General features: G+C 47.2%; 1 protein-coding gene across 1 annotated transcript in view; it reads left to right on the forward strand.

The window, feature by feature from the left end:
* TTLL4 (tubulin tyrosine ligase like 4) overlaps positions 1 to 14952 on the forward strand; it is a 43289-nt gene extending 28337 nt beyond the window's left edge. The window contains 15 exon segments of the mRNA XM_021076484.1: positions 5021 to 5142; positions 5591 to 5701; positions 6050 to 6126; positions 6860 to 7051; positions 7151 to 7233; positions 7465 to 7593; positions 8875 to 8997; positions 9312 to 9410; positions 9778 to 9912; positions 10310 to 10447; positions 11719 to 11821; positions 12421 to 12631; positions 12774 to 12844; positions 13238 to 13323; positions 13653 to 14952. Of these exon segments, the coding sequence (XP_020932143.1) occupies positions 5021 to 5142; positions 5591 to 5701; positions 6050 to 6126; positions 6860 to 7051; positions 7151 to 7233; positions 7465 to 7593; positions 8875 to 8997; positions 9312 to 9410; positions 9778 to 9912; positions 10310 to 10447; positions 11719 to 11821; positions 12421 to 12631; positions 12774 to 12844; positions 13238 to 13323; positions 13653 to 13911 (1939 nt within the window). The 3' untranslated portion in view covers positions 13912 to 14952.

Genomic DNA, 14952 nt, shown 5'->3' on the forward strand with positions numbered 1-14952 from the left:
TTACATTATAAATGTGTCCCACTATTGGAAACAGTTCTAAGATAGATATACCACTAATTGGAGCTTTTTGTAGTGCTCTTTTGCTCCCTTCATAGGTTCGTTTTATAGGACTGAAATTGATCTTAGTGATAAGAAATTAAATTTAAAATTCTCTAGCTTACTCCATGTTATTTTATTTTATATATTTTATTTTTTGTCTTTTTGCTGTTTCTTGGGCCGCTCCCGTGGCATATGGAGGTTCCCAGGCTAGGGGTCTAATCAGAGCTGTAGCCACCGCCTACGCCAGGGCCACAGCAACTCGGGGATCCCAGCCGCGTCTCACCACAGCTCACGGCAACACCGGATCCTTAACTCACTGAGCAAGGCCAGGGATCAAACCCGCAACCTCATGGTTCCTAGTCGGATTTGTTAACCACTGAGCCACGACGGGAACTCCACTCTGTGTTATTTTATTGACTGCCCTTGGTGGAATCTGAGTGATAGCCATCTCTAAATAGGGAACCAAAAAGTCAATCTCTTCATGTAGGCCCTTCTTTGGTAAAACAGTTGGTTGTAGAATGCAGCATAGCTGAGATGGGGAGTCTGGGGAGAGGAAGGAATGCACAGCTTTGAGGAAATTACTGTAAATGAGGACATGACATTTGTGCTAAAGGTTTTTACAAGATTTTTAGAACTTGCTTAAGCATTATCTAGACCAAGTTAACATTCTTCAATATAATCTTTCTTGTTCGCCTCACCACTTCCAACCTTGTCTCAATATGAGGCTCCATCTTCATTAGTTATTACTAAATATTAAAAAGAACTCTCACAAAGTACTAAACATTAAAGTTCTTTTCTTTTTAAAAATAACTTCTCCTGGAGTTCCCGCTGTGGTGCAGTGGATTAAGAATCTGACTGTAGTGGCTGGGGTTGTTGTGGAGGTATGGGTTAGATTCCTGGCCAGGCACAGGGGATTGAAGAATCGGCATTGCTGTAGTTGTGGCGTAGGTCACAGCTGTGGCTTGGATTCAATCTCTGACCCAGAAACATCCATGTGCTGTGGGTTATAGCCATAAAAATAGCTAGCTAGCTAGCTAGCTAGATAATAGATAGAAAGAAAAGTAACGTCTGAAAATGTGAAAGAAAAAAAGACACAAAATTTCTGTTCCAATTTTAATTAAAATCTGGCCATATGTGTCATGTGTCAAGGCTTGCCTATCATGTGGAGCACCCCAACTGTGGTTGCTTTTCTTTGTGTCAGCTGTGCCTTGGATGAAGCTAAGAGGAAAAGTTAGCTTCATCTGAGAGTAGTATGGACAAGGCAGGCTGCATCTATGAATGTAATGGTGGCGGCAGCTGTACTGATTTTAGAGTCCCAAACGAGCAAGGAGAGAATTGTCTGGAAAGTCAAGAGACAGAATTGGGACTTTCTGTGAAGACAGATAAATATCCTGTCACAGGTACCCTGAATCTGGTGCCTAAAGTCTGTTACTTTAAGCCTAACCCATTGTTCTTTCAGAACTTCTGGTTGTCTGTATTGGATGTAGACAAGGACACCCACTCTTCATAAGAGAAATGTATTTAACATTTAATTGACTTGGAGGGAGCCCCTTTTCCACACTTAAGGGTGATTGGGGTTTGTCTTAGGCGTACTTCAACACAGCCTTTTATTTAGCCTTTCTGATTTATAAGATAAAATTCACAAAGGGTGTTTGTTAGTTTTTTACTCACTAATTAGTTTAACTTCTACAAAAGGTACAACCTATAGACGCTTAAAACATGATTTTCAAGCAAAACATGAGCTTCATCAGGGTGATGATTTCTAAACCACTTTGCATTTCAACTAAAATCAGAAAGACTTTTGGATCACTAAAATTTTATTTTTTCCCAATTATTTATTAGAGTAAATTTGGCAATCACAGAAAAATCATTGAAAACACTACCTCTGTTTCTCCGTCCAGTAGTAGTTTATTACATTTCCTGTTCCATGTTCTTTTTCTAAGATTTGTGTAAATTTAGAGATGGCAGTCATCAAGTCCAGCCCCTTTTCTTCAGATATGAAAACTGAGGACCAGAGAAGTTAAGTAACTATTTGCAAAGTCAAGGTTTCCAGCACTGCTAGACCAGAAGCCAGACCTCTTGAGGTTAAGTTTAGTACTCTTGAGAGGCAGTTAAAGATTTTCTTTTTTTTTAATTAAACTTTTGATATTGATACAATTGTAGATTTACATGTAGTTGTAAGAAATAATACAGAGATCCCCTGAATTCTTTACTCAGTTTCACCCTGTGATAACATCTTGCAAAACTATGGTACAATATAGTATAACCAAGACATCAGTGAAGGTACAAACATTTATGTCTCTACAAGAATTCCTCCTGTTGCCCTCATAGCCACACCTGATTCCTTCCTACTCCCATCCCCCTCTTAACCCCTGGCAACCAGTAGTTTTGTTCCAAGGATGTTTTACAAATGGAGTGATAGCAATTTGTAACCTTGGGGGATTGGCCTTTTTTTTTTTTTTTTTTCCCCACTGTACAGCAAGGGGATCAAGTTATCCTTACATATGTGTACATTACATTTACATTTTTCCCCCCACCCTTTGTTCTGTTGCAACATGAGTATCTAGACATAGTTCTCAATGCTACTCAGCAGGATCTCCTTGTAAATCTATTCTAAATTGTGTCTGATAACCCCAAGCTCCCGATCCCTCCCACTCCCTCCCTCTCCCATCAGGCAGCCACAAGTCTATTTTCCAAGTCCCTGATTTTCTTTTCTGAGGAGATGTTCATTTGTGCTGGATATTAGATTTCAGTTATAAGTGATATCATATGGTGTTTGTCTCTGTCTTCCTGGCTCATTTCACTCAGATGAGATTCTCTAGTTCCATCCATGTTGCTGCAAATGGCATTATGTCATTCTTTTTTATGGCTGAGTAGTATTCCATTGTGTATATATACCACATCTTCCGAATCCAATCATCTGTCGATGGACATTTGGGTTGTTTCCATGTCCTGGCTATTGTGAATAGTGCTGCAATGAACATGCGGGTGCATGTGTCTCCTTTGAGTAGACTTTTGTCCGGATATGTGGGATTGGCTTTTTTTACTCACCTTATTCTCTACGCATTCATCCAGGTTGTTGCACGTATCCATAGTTTAATCCTTTATATTGCTGAGTAGTGGTCCATAGCATAGTAGACCATCATTTGTTTAACCAGTCATCTGCTGGAAGATAATTTGTTTGTTTCTAGTTTATGAATAAAGCTGCTCTAGACCCATTGTGTACAGATTTTTGTGTGAACCTGAGTCTTCATCTCCCTGAGATAAATGCCCAGGAGTGCAACTGCTGGGTTGTATGGTAATTGCATGTTTAGCTTTTTAAGAAACTGCCAAAACCATTTTCGAGAGTGGCTGTGCCATTTTACATTCCTGTCTTGTTTTTGTTTTGAAATCTTAACTCATTCTCTTAAATTCTTACACTCAATAAATGAAAAGCCTTTTAAAGTAAAATATTTTGGAAATGAGGAATAGATTTGAATTAATTGGATTTCTGTAATTAGGAATTAATATTTAACTTGACCCAATAAAATTCATTAAAAATCTCTAAGGTTTAAAACACTGGACGTAGTTCCCATTGTGACTCAGTGGGTTAAGAACCTGACTAGTATCCACAAGGATGTGGGTTCAATCCCTGGCCTCACTCAGTGGGTTAAGGATCTGGCATTGTTGAAAGCTGTGATGTCGGTTGAAGACACGGCTCAGATCTGGCTTGCCTGTGGCTGTGGCTGTGCCTATGCCGGCAGCTGCAGCTCCAATTCAACCCCTAGCCTGGGAACTTCCATATGTCACAGGTGTGGCCCTAAAAATTTTTTAAATTAAAAAACGAAAGAACACTGGAGTGTTTTACATACAGTGCGTATTTCTGTTGTGCTAAAGAATAAGAGGTAGAATGCTTCTTTATAAGCTAAAAATCTTAATGATAACTAAGTAGTATTTGTGGATCACATCAGCTTAATATATTCTCTCCATTTTCAGTGCTATTTAAAGAAATGGTCTGGGTCTGTCAGCTTGTCCCCAAAAGAGAGTTGAGGTTTTCACTGTTTTGAGACTCCTTGAGCTAGCCTTGACCAAGACATTGTTGGAGTAACAGCAGGGACCCCATGGCCCACTGCCCCAGATTCTCAGACCTGCATTACCACATTGATACATAAAAGTCTGATGTCAAAGAGTTCCTGTTGTGGCTCAGTGGGTTAAGAACCTGACATAGTGTCTGTGAGGATGCAGGTTCAATCCATGGCCTCACCTAGTGAGTTAAGGATCCGGTGTTCCTATAAGCTGTGGTGTAGGTCACAGATGTGGTTTGGATTCAGTGTTGCTGTGGTTTGGAGTAGTCCAGCAGCTGCGGCTCTAATTTGACCCCTACCTAGCCTGGAAACTTCCATATGCCTCAGGTGCAGCCGTTAAAAAGAGAAAGAAAAAGAACTACTGTCACAAATCATTTTCAAAATAGAGCATTAATCTGTATATCTCAATAAACTTTATAAAAGGAAGTGTCACTACTTCTTTTCTTTCTGTTGCTTTTTTTCACTTTTTCTTTTTAAAAATCTCTGTACCTCTTCTCCTCCTCCTATATCTTTTCTGCCTTTTCAGTTATCCATGTTATTCTTTTTCTCTCCTCATTTATTTCTTTTTGTCTTAGTGTAGCATATTCTTCTACTAGTATCCACTCAAACTCATTACCTATTCTCAGAACCACTCTTTTCAGGGACCTCCCCAGCTATGGCTTGTCGCAGGAAATTTTGGAGTTGTATTGTAGAAGGAAGTATTGGAAAACTTTGTCTTTAGGTGACATCTTATGGTGTGGCTGCATGTAGGTTAGCCCTAGCACCTTACAGATTAATATTTACAAAAATTTTTGAGCACTTGCCTTTGTAGAGTCACAGTTTAAAAGATAGCACCCCGAGAGAAATGACATGTAACTGTAACAGCACTTGGGGCTGCGGCTTTCCCTTTTCTACCACGTGTCTGTTTTTCATCTTAGGAACTGCATGGAGATTATGACCAAACCCCTTTCCAATGAGAAAGTTGTCCGACCAGCCCTCATCTACAGTCTCTTTCCCAACGTGCCCCCTACCATCTATTTTGGCACTCGGGATGAGAGAGGTAAATCTGGCCAAGTGTCAGCCCAGAAGAGCCTCCAGGAGAAGGATGCCAGCAAAGTTGGGAGGGGGCAGCAGTAGGACGGAAGGGGCTTTCCAGAATGACCGTACTGGGGCTTGGTTCCCTGCCTGGCTCATCAGACAAGATGGGGGATCTCTACCTCGTCCATGCTTTAGGTGACCTTCTCAGCCCCACAGTCTCACTCTTCTTTCTTGCCCTCTGACCTTGCGTCTTTCCCCTCTCAACCTCCTCTTCTCTCTGTATTCCTCATTCCTGTGCCTCCTCCCTTCTTCCCCAAAATGTACTCCTTTGAATCTGATCTGGAACAATACGTAGGGACTTGTCTACCCTGGGAAAGTTGAGCAACAGTGCCAAATTTTTCCTCTTCTCACCGTGACTCTCCTGCTCTTCTCCACACCCTCCCTCCCCTCGCCTCCCCACTTTCCCCCAGTGGAGAAACTTCCCTGGGAGCAGAGGAAGCTGCTCCGCTGGAAGATGAGCACGGTGACCCCCAACATTGTCAAGCAGACCATCGGACGATCCCACTTCAAGATCAGCAAGAGTAAGTTACTTGCCTTACTGCGAGTCTGTCCCCGGCCCCAACAGATAGGCTTTGGACAAGAGGAGAGCCCTAGATACCTCCTGTGCTGTAGGGACCCTGACCTGACATTTCCAACTTCATAGGAAGGTATATTTCTGAAATCCCTCTGGGCCAGAGCCTACTGAAAATTGGAAGACAGAGAGCCATTGTTTTAGCAGGCCTCGAGTAGGACAGCTCCATGGCAACTCTTGGGAAACTGGAGCTGGGAGCTATGCCCAGGCCCAGTGGTATTTCTGGGGCCCCTGAGCCTCTCTTTGTTCCAGGGACTGAGCTGCTAGCAGGACTGACTTCCTGATCTGCCTTCTATAGGGAATGATGACTGGCTGGGCTGCTGGGGTCACCATATGAAGTCTCCTAGTTTCCGATCCATTCAGGAGCATCAGAAGGTAGGGCCTCTTTCTGAGCTGCTTTTTCCCTGGACTTTGGACTGCGCAGAAGGAGGTTGGTAGGGGAGGAGGAGACTGATCACCGAGAAGCCAGGAAGGCTCATAGAGAAGTGGAGGAGGTATAGGAGCAGGTACAGTGTGAGCCCCCAGCAGATCATGAGCATATAGTAGTTCAACTGCAGTGTTTGGGACAGTTGCAGCCTCTAAAGACACTTTTTCCTCTAATGTCTTGAGATGCAGTGTCTGTTTCCAGTTTATCATGTTTCTCCTATAACCACTGTGCCTTGCCTCCATTCCTCCATGCTGAATATTTGTAAAGAGGACTCTGGTCTCACGTTGGAATGAATGGTCCCTTGTCCCTAGGAGAGCCAGCTGCTTTCCTGTCTTGGTCCTATAGTCAGGGGAAAAAACCTTAACAGCTTTTTCTCCATTCTTAAAGTGAATATTATGTCTGTCTTAATTACTAGTTTATGTCGTGAACTATTGACTCTTAAAGGGCACTATATTTTGTTTTGTTTTGTCATATTTTGTTATGTTTTGTTTGTGGTTTAATAGTTCTTCTGGTGAGTGCTCCGCAGTTGAATATTTAGGGACCTTTCGTGGTGATAATCAGGTGGATGGGAGCTTAGAATGTTGCTAGGGAAGGTGGACTGGTGCACTGAGTCTTGCTGTCTTCCTTGGGTCTCACCTGGGCCCTCTCTCTCCCTGCTCCCCCGCTGTGTCCCTTCTGTAGCTAAACCACTTCCCAGGTTCCTTCCAGATTGGGCGAAAGGACCGCCTGTGGCGGAATCTGTCCCGCATGCAGAGCCGCTTTGGCAAGAAGGAGTTCAGTTTCTTCCCCCAGTCCTTCATCCTGCCCCAGGACGCCAAGCTCCTGCGCAAAGCCTGGGAGAGCGGCAGCCGCCAAAAGTGGATTGTTAAACCAGTGAGTGGGTCACGGTGGGCGGCAGGCCAGGGCCTGAGAGTGGGGACACCGGAGTCTGGGGCAGGGTACCCATCTCCTCTCCTCTCCACTGACTTCTAGCCAGCATCCGCTCGAGGCATTGGCATCCAGGTCATTCACAAGTGGAGTCAGCTCCCCAAGAGAAGGCCCCTTCTGGTGCAGAGGTGAGCCTGTCTCCAGCTCAGAGCCCACTCACCGTCTTCCCATCTCATCTTAGCCTGGAGGTCCCCTTTCCACGCTGTTCTTTTGTCCTTTGTCCTCCCAGGCAAAGACCTTCCTCAGCCAACCGTTTAGAGGTCTTTATCCTGGGACTGCTAGCTGGCTTTTGCCATGGCTCAGTTACCCACCGAGCCCTGTCATCTACCTTGTCCCTGAAGCCGCCTTTTCCTGTGTAGGTATCTGCACAAACCCTACCTCATCAGTGGCAGCAAGTTTGATCTGCGAATCTATGTTTACGTCACCTCCTACGATCCTCTACGGATTTACCTCTTTTCAGATGGACTCGTCCGCTTTGCCAGTTGCAAGTACGTGGTAGGGGTGAGGCCTCACTCTGACAGCTTAGGGGACTTGCTTTTCCAAGGGAGAGGAGTGGGAGGACACCAAACAGGAAGATCACCAATGTTTTGGTAGTTTTCCTTAGCAAAGGAGAAGGTGGGTGCCTTTGGGAAAACCTTGTCTTCCTTTTCTCCTGTGTGTCTCCTTTACTTTCACATTTAACATTCACATCTACCACTTCTGGTCACCGAATGTGTGGGTTTTCTTCCCCCACACGAAGCAGTTCTACTCAACACCAGGTGGGTGTCTTACAATTTAACTCAATTCCGACACGTTCTACCTGGAAGTAGCATCAGATCCACTGCCTGCGCCTCTGACCAATTGGCTATAAATCATAGGTTCCCACAATCCCTTCCTTGGGGCCTGGGGCCGGGGTTAGGGGTTAACAGTTTGATTAATTTGCTAGAGCAGCTCACAGGGCTCAGGAAAACAGTTTACTTGTGCTTACTGATTTATGGAAAAAGGATTTGATAAAGGATGCAGAAGAGCCAAATGCAAGAGATGCACAGGGCAAGGTTTGTGGGAAGAGGCGCAGAGCGCCCATGACCTCTGTGGACGGGCCACTGTCCCAGCACCTCCACAGGTTTACCCCCTGGAAGCTTTCTGAATGTACTTTGGGGATGTTTATGGAGGCTTCTTCACTTAGGCATCAGCTCCATTTTCATCCCTGCTCCCTTCTTAAGAGAATCGGGATGGAGGGGAGCTGGAAATTCCAAGTGGCTAATCATGACTGGGTCTTTCCTGTGACTGGCCCTCATCCAGGAGCCATCCAGGGGCTCACAGTGTTAGCTCCTTAGAACAAAAGATGCTTCTATACCCTAAATTACAGGTTTGGGGAGGTCTATGTCAGGGACTGGAGTCAAAGACCAAATCTGAGAACAAAGGTGCTCCTTGTATTCTTATCACTCAGGAATTTACAGAGGTTTTAGGATCTCTGTGTTGGGGACATATACACACACACACACACATTTTCTTAGTATAAATCACACTATTATGGCGAAATGGGAAGTAGAGAGGTTCTGTACTTCACTAAATAGGAAGGGTCTTCCTGCAGGACTGAGATGTGATAAATTAGGAGAGGAGTTTAGCCGTGGTGTTCTAGAAACCATACCAGCAGACGTACTTCTCAGACCCTTGTGCATCTGAAAAGGTCTGTCCACTTGTCCTTTACCTCCTCAGGTTTGGGAAAGTGTTTGGACTGTTATCCACCTGCTCTCCCCATCTTACCTTCGCCTTTATTCCCACTTCAGGTATTCCCCTTCCATGAAGAGCCTTGGCAACAAGTTCATGCACCTGACCAACTATAGTGTCAATAAAAAGAATGCTGAGTACCAGGCCAATGAAGATGAAACAGCCTGCCAGGGCCACAAATGGTACCTAGACAGTGTCCCCGTCAGGTGGAGGCCTAGAGGAGCGCAGGGTTATGGGGTTTGGGAAGGGTTTAGGGTGGGGTGGCCGTGAGGGAAGGATTAGCATAAGACCCAAAGAGTATATAAACACTTGGCCATTTGGATGCAAGATGGTCTCTTTGCATCCAAGCTCATCTCTGTCTTAATTCAAAACATCAAAAGAAAAAAAGAAATGAAGAAAATACCTTTGGACCTCTCATTCCCTTTTCTTTCCCTTCTTCTTCACTCATTCATAGACTGTAACCCTAAATACTCCCTCCTCCTCCCCTGCCTCCCAGGGCACTGAAGGCTTTGTGGAGCTACCTGAGCCAGAAGGGAGTCAACAGTGATGCCATCTGGGAGAAGATAAAGGATGTTGTTGTCAAAACCATCATCTCGTGAGTCACACTGCCATGCTGGGTGTGGGGCCTGCCGCTGGAACCCTCCCCCCCCACCCCCCACCTCCGCCGCCTTTTGCTGTGGGCCTCCACACCACTGTGCTCCAGCTGCATTTACATTTCTGAGAAAAGAGTTTAGGAAGGAGTGGATAGGCTTAATTCTGTTCATAGTTTAGGAAGGAGTGGATAGGCTTAAATTCTGTTCTTCCACTGAACTTCATCCCAAGGAGCTGGATCCAGATCACAGATATCTCTTTGAGACCTTCTTTTCCTGGGTTCCCATCTCTGAGCCACTCCATTGGCAGGGCAGCTCTAGGTAGGGTCTTTGGGAGTTGCTGAGCTGAATACCTTCTCTTCTTGTGACCAGATCAGAACCCTATGTGACCAGCCTGCTGAAGATGTATGTGCGGCGGCCCTACAGCTGCCACGAGCTCTTTGGTTTTGACATCATGCTGGATGAGAACCTCAAGCCCTGGGTGCTGGAAGTTAACATCTCCCCAAGGTAGGTGGTATTCTCAGGGCTCTCCCAGTAGTAGAACCCTTTCTGTAGCCTCATAATCCTGTTTCCATTCCAGTCCCTCTGGCTTTGGGAAGACCTTTCCTTCACTGGAATGTATGTTTCCCTTCATGGTCTGTTTACCCACGCCCTTATTCTTTGCCATTATCTCAAGGTTCTCTGAGATTGGAGAGAGATTGTTAAAAATTACTCTTTTAAACTTGAGACCTACTGCATGCTTTCCCCCTAGCAAACCAAGGTCATGGGCAGGAACCACTCTGAGTGAGGTTATTCATGATCTGTGGGGCAAGAAGACCCCCATGATGGTGCTCATGAATTTGGACATGTGGTTGGAAACAGTTTGGAGTCTGCTTTTACCATTCTTTATATCCTTTCCCTGAAGCCTCCACTCCAGCTCTCCACTGGACATCAGCATCAAAGGCCAGATGATCCGTGACCTTCTGAACCTGGCGGGCTTTGTTCTGCCCCATGCAGAGGATATCATTTCCAGCTCCAGCAGCTCCAGCAGCTGTACCACCAGGTCAGCCTCCTTGCTTGTCTGCAGCTTGGCTGGCAGCATGAGCAGCCCCATCACGATTCTGGGAGGGGTGGTGTCTGAACACCCCTTCCTGCAGTCTGCCCAGCACCACTGCCATGTCAGTGCCCCTAAAAGCATCTTCAGTGAATTGCCTCCTTGCCCAAGAATCCCCACACGGCCTGGGGAATCAGCTTTAAATTCATCTAGCAGACATTCGAGGCCGCAGCCTTCTTTCCCCAGACGCCCCTCCTTCCTTTCCTACTCTTCCCCAGCTCCTGTGCTTTGACAGACTGGATCTCACATAGAACCTCAAAGTCGGAAGCACTTTAAGGATCTGTTCGTCTAGTCTGCTCTCCGAAATGTTTGCTTCTTATTGTTATCCTGTCGTGTCCCCTCCACTGTTCATGGGGTTTCTCCCTCTGGAATTCCACTTAGCCAAGCCTCCCTATTGCAAGCTTACCCATCCACCAAAGCCTAGCTGAAGGCAGCATCTTCATGAAACCAGCTCAGTATGGGCTCTCTCCTCCACACACTCCCCAAGCAGTTGGAACCACTCTTGAGGAAAGGGTGCTGATATTTAGTGGGTATCTGCTGTGTGTGTGAAAAAAGACGCCTGTAATTTATCCCCACAGCGGCCCCATGAAGTTGGTCTTAGTATCCTCAGTTTACAGATGAAACTGAAAATCACTGGGATTGAGTAGCCCATCCAAGGTCATTCAGCCACAGAGTTGTAGAGCTGGACTTCAAATCCCAATTTGTTGGTAACCAAACCTGCTTTCTCCATCATAACTAGTAGACTTGGATTTGGCTCTGTGCTGTGGTTCTTTGTCATTTGACACCTGCCGTCCTGTGAGCTGCTTGGAGGCCCTCTTGCATCTCTCTCGGTAGTAATTGTAGTAACGTGGATGAGGACGCCGAGGTGCAGGGAGGTCAGGGAATTTGTCCAGGAGCCCATAGCCAGTAGGGCCAAGCTGGATATTTAGTAAGTGTTCACTAACTTAGAGTAAACTGAAGTATACATGGTCTCTTGTACCATTTAAATACAACTTAAGGGGTTTGTACGCTTTGAGTTCTTCCATGGTATTTGATCTTTAACTCTCAGACCGGTCACTCAAGTGCGGTGCATGGCCATCTCATCTAGTCAAGTAACATCTGCGCGTGCTTCTTTGTCTTCTCTTGAGAAGGGCGTCTTCAGGTGGGACCCTCTCTCCACGCGTCTACAGGATGTGAACCTGCTGACCTTCCCTTTGCCCTCCCTCCCACCCCTGCCTTAGCCTGCCCAGCTCCCCCAGGGATGGATGTCGAATGGCCCCGGAATACTTCACTGCACAGAAGATGAAGAAAGCCTATTACCTGACCCAGAAAATTCCTGATCAGGTAAGAGATAGCCTTCACCCCAGTGCCAGCAGAAGGCTTCCCTAGTCAAACCTGTGGGGCCCCAAAGCAACCAGTTTTCTTCCCTCTGGGGCACAGCTTCCTGTGTCCCCTGGTGTGCAGGGATTTGTCGGCATGCATGTCATTCCACAAGAGAGGGGACGACCTCTATCCCGTGTTCAACCACCACTGCTCTTAGCAAAACGCTATACAGCCCACCCTTCTTGTAGAGCTGCAGACTCTGGGTTTCTTTCCCTGAGGGGCGCTGAGCCCCTGGAAGGCCTGACTTTCTCAGGCCAGATGAGGAAGCCAGATGGAAGGCTGACAGCCATGAGGCTGGGGCCAAATCTCAGTTGCTGGGTTTTTTATCCAGCAAATTACTTCACCTCTGTGGCCTCTGGCTCCCCTCTCCCTGGCTAAGCTCTGTAGCCTTGGGAACAAATGAGGTCCAGAGCTGGCCCACCAGGCTGCCTTAGGTGGTCCTTTGAGAGACCTGGAGCCTTAGGACTACAGAGCTGTACTCTCCATCCCCCAGCGTCTGGATTCTCTGTTACTGCCTTAACACTCTGTCACACCCTCTTCCTCCCTGTTCCTGGCCTTAGGACTTCTATGCATCTGTACTAGATGTCCTGACACCAGACGATGTTCGGGTTCTGGTTGAGATGGAGGATGAGTTTTCTCGCCGAGGTCAATTTGAACGAATTTTTCCTTCTCGAATCTCTTCTCGCTATCTCCGCTTTTTTGAGCAGCCAAGATATTTCAACATTCTCACCACCCAGTGGGAACAGAAGTACCATGGCAACAAGCTCAAAGGTGATGTGTCCTCTCGGCCCACAGGAGGCCATGTGTATGAGAGATTAAATCCCAGTAGACCAAGAGATGGGCCTCTGTGGCAAGAAGCTTAGGCCAGTGGATTCCACCTTCTTAAGTGCCACCCTTGTCAATCTTGTCCTAGGAGTAGATTTGCTTCGGAGTTGGTGCTACAAAGGGTTCCACACAGGAGCCATCTCTGATTCTGCTCCAGTGGTGAGTGATGCCACTGGGAGGCAGGGGGACGGCTCTTCCCCAGGCCCCTCCCTCTTCCACCTTAAGAGTGCAGCTTGGACTGGGGGAAGGTCCAGACCCTCTCACTTCTTCCCAAGGTCCTGCAGGCCTCTGCGTCTCATGACTCTTCCCTTTCAAGAGAATAATTGCCTCCAGGGGTCCCTGGATGGCTTTCTTTCTAGCATCAAAAGTGCTTGGTAGCCTCAACTTGTGGTCTGAATCAGGAGAGAACCGAGACTTTTCTCCATCTGGGTCCACGCCCACAGGGGTGGGAAGGGAAGCCCTTTGCTTACTCAGAGGTAGAGTCCCGAGACCGAAACACTCTCCCCTGACCTCTCCCTGGCCCTTTCGGCCTCATTGCTTCTTTGCCTTTAGTGGTCTCTTCCGACATCAATCCTGACTGTCCCAAAGGGTGATGTGATACTCAGTGGTTTCTCCAAGTCAGAGATGGGCAAGCTGGGGTGAGTCCTTCCTGGGCAAGGGAAGGGTGTTGGGTGTGAATTCAGGGAGTTCTCGTCCTTCCTCTATTCCCAGATTATGATAAGATGGGTGTTCTGCAGTTGGGGGTTGGTGGGAATATCAGAATATGCAGCCACATTGTCCTCTTTCTGGTGGCTCTTGGTAAACCCAGGAGAGCTGAGCTGGAGCACAGACTCATCTGCAGAAGCAGCCACTTGCAGCTGTACTGAAATGGAAGTTGTGAAGGCCTAGTCCAGACTCTGAATGGCCTGGGTCAAAGTCTCAGCGACACAGGGTCTCAGGCATTTCTTTCCCCACTTGTTCCCTGTAGGAAGCATGGCTCCTCCAAGGGAAGCATACCACTCTCTGAAGATGGGGCTGTGCCCAAGCCCAAGAAGACTCAAGCTAGCCTTCCCCCTTTCCCCAGGAAGCCCAGTTCCTCAAAGGACAGTGAAGACACCAGCAAAGAGCCCAGCCTCTCCACCCAGATGTTACCTGTGATCAAGTACTCTGGGCAGACTTCGAGACTCTCTGCTTCCCCCTCCACCCAGTCAACTGGTGACTCCCTCCTGGCTGCTGTGAGCCCATGACTGGCCTCTTTCCACTAGCCCCTGCCCAGGCGCACCAGCGTCAGCTACCTCATGGGAACCGGCCGGCCGGCAAGCCTGAGCCCCCACCCCCTCCACCTTGCCCCTCCTCAGAGTATTTTTTGAAGCAGTTGAATTGTAGGAATGGGTATCTGGTGGGCGGAAGGGTGGTGGGGGACTGGGAGAAGGTGAGGAAGGCTCACTGACTGGCACCTTCCATCTCAGCAGAGAAGCCAATGATGGCTACTCAGCCTTATAAAGCAGGGTTTGGTTTCTACCTTCAGAGACCCATGTGTGGTTTGTTTTAGGCCTTGGGGCAGTGACTGAATTATGTATAGCTGAAGAGGAGAAAACATACTGAACATATTTGGGCCTGAAGTCCGCACTCTATGTAATTGAGGAGCTTCCCCTGAAGGTTCTTATTTCCTCAGGTCTCCCCTCCCCTGTCCTGAGGAGCCACTTGCAGAAACTTTCCAACTTCCTCAGAGAGAGGCAGGCAGAGGCCATGACATGCTGAACCCATTTCCTGTCATCCTTGTCTTGGGGCCATAGCAGCTCCAGACCATTTCTCCCTTCATATACCAACCCAGCCAGTAGTCCTGGGTCTTCCTACTCTGACCTCACATCATTGCTTGTTCAACCTTCTAGACTCTCTCTCATGGATGTTACCGCTTCAGCTCTTGGCTTTCTGTGAGGTGAGAGGTTCTGTGAACTTTGTGACCTTCCCATGGTTGAAGGGAAGGAGCCCAGAAAATCCCATTTGGCTGTTGCCTGTGTCCTTGTGTCAGAGGACACAACCCAGGGGGAGGGTGGGAGGAGCTGTGGTTTCCCTTCATTGTCTCTGGTTATTGGGGTATGACTCATAGGTCACTAGGGCAGGCAGACTCTGGGATGGCCCGGTGGGTGGGTTTCAGGAGCAGTCACCATTGAAGGATGGGCTTCCAGGCAGGCTCCTGACTAAATGCTTGTACTCTGAACTGGATCTGCCTCCTTTCCCAAGACTCAGTAAACAGTGAGTGTTCAATAAATGTTAACTGCATGAAC

Source organism: Sus scrofa, chromosome 15, assembly GCF_000003025.6.
Source record: "Sus scrofa isolate TJ Tabasco breed Duroc chromosome 15, Sscrofa11.1, whole genome shotgun sequence".
Taxonomy (NCBI): domain Eukaryota; kingdom Metazoa; phylum Chordata; class Mammalia; order Artiodactyla; family Suidae; genus Sus; species Sus scrofa.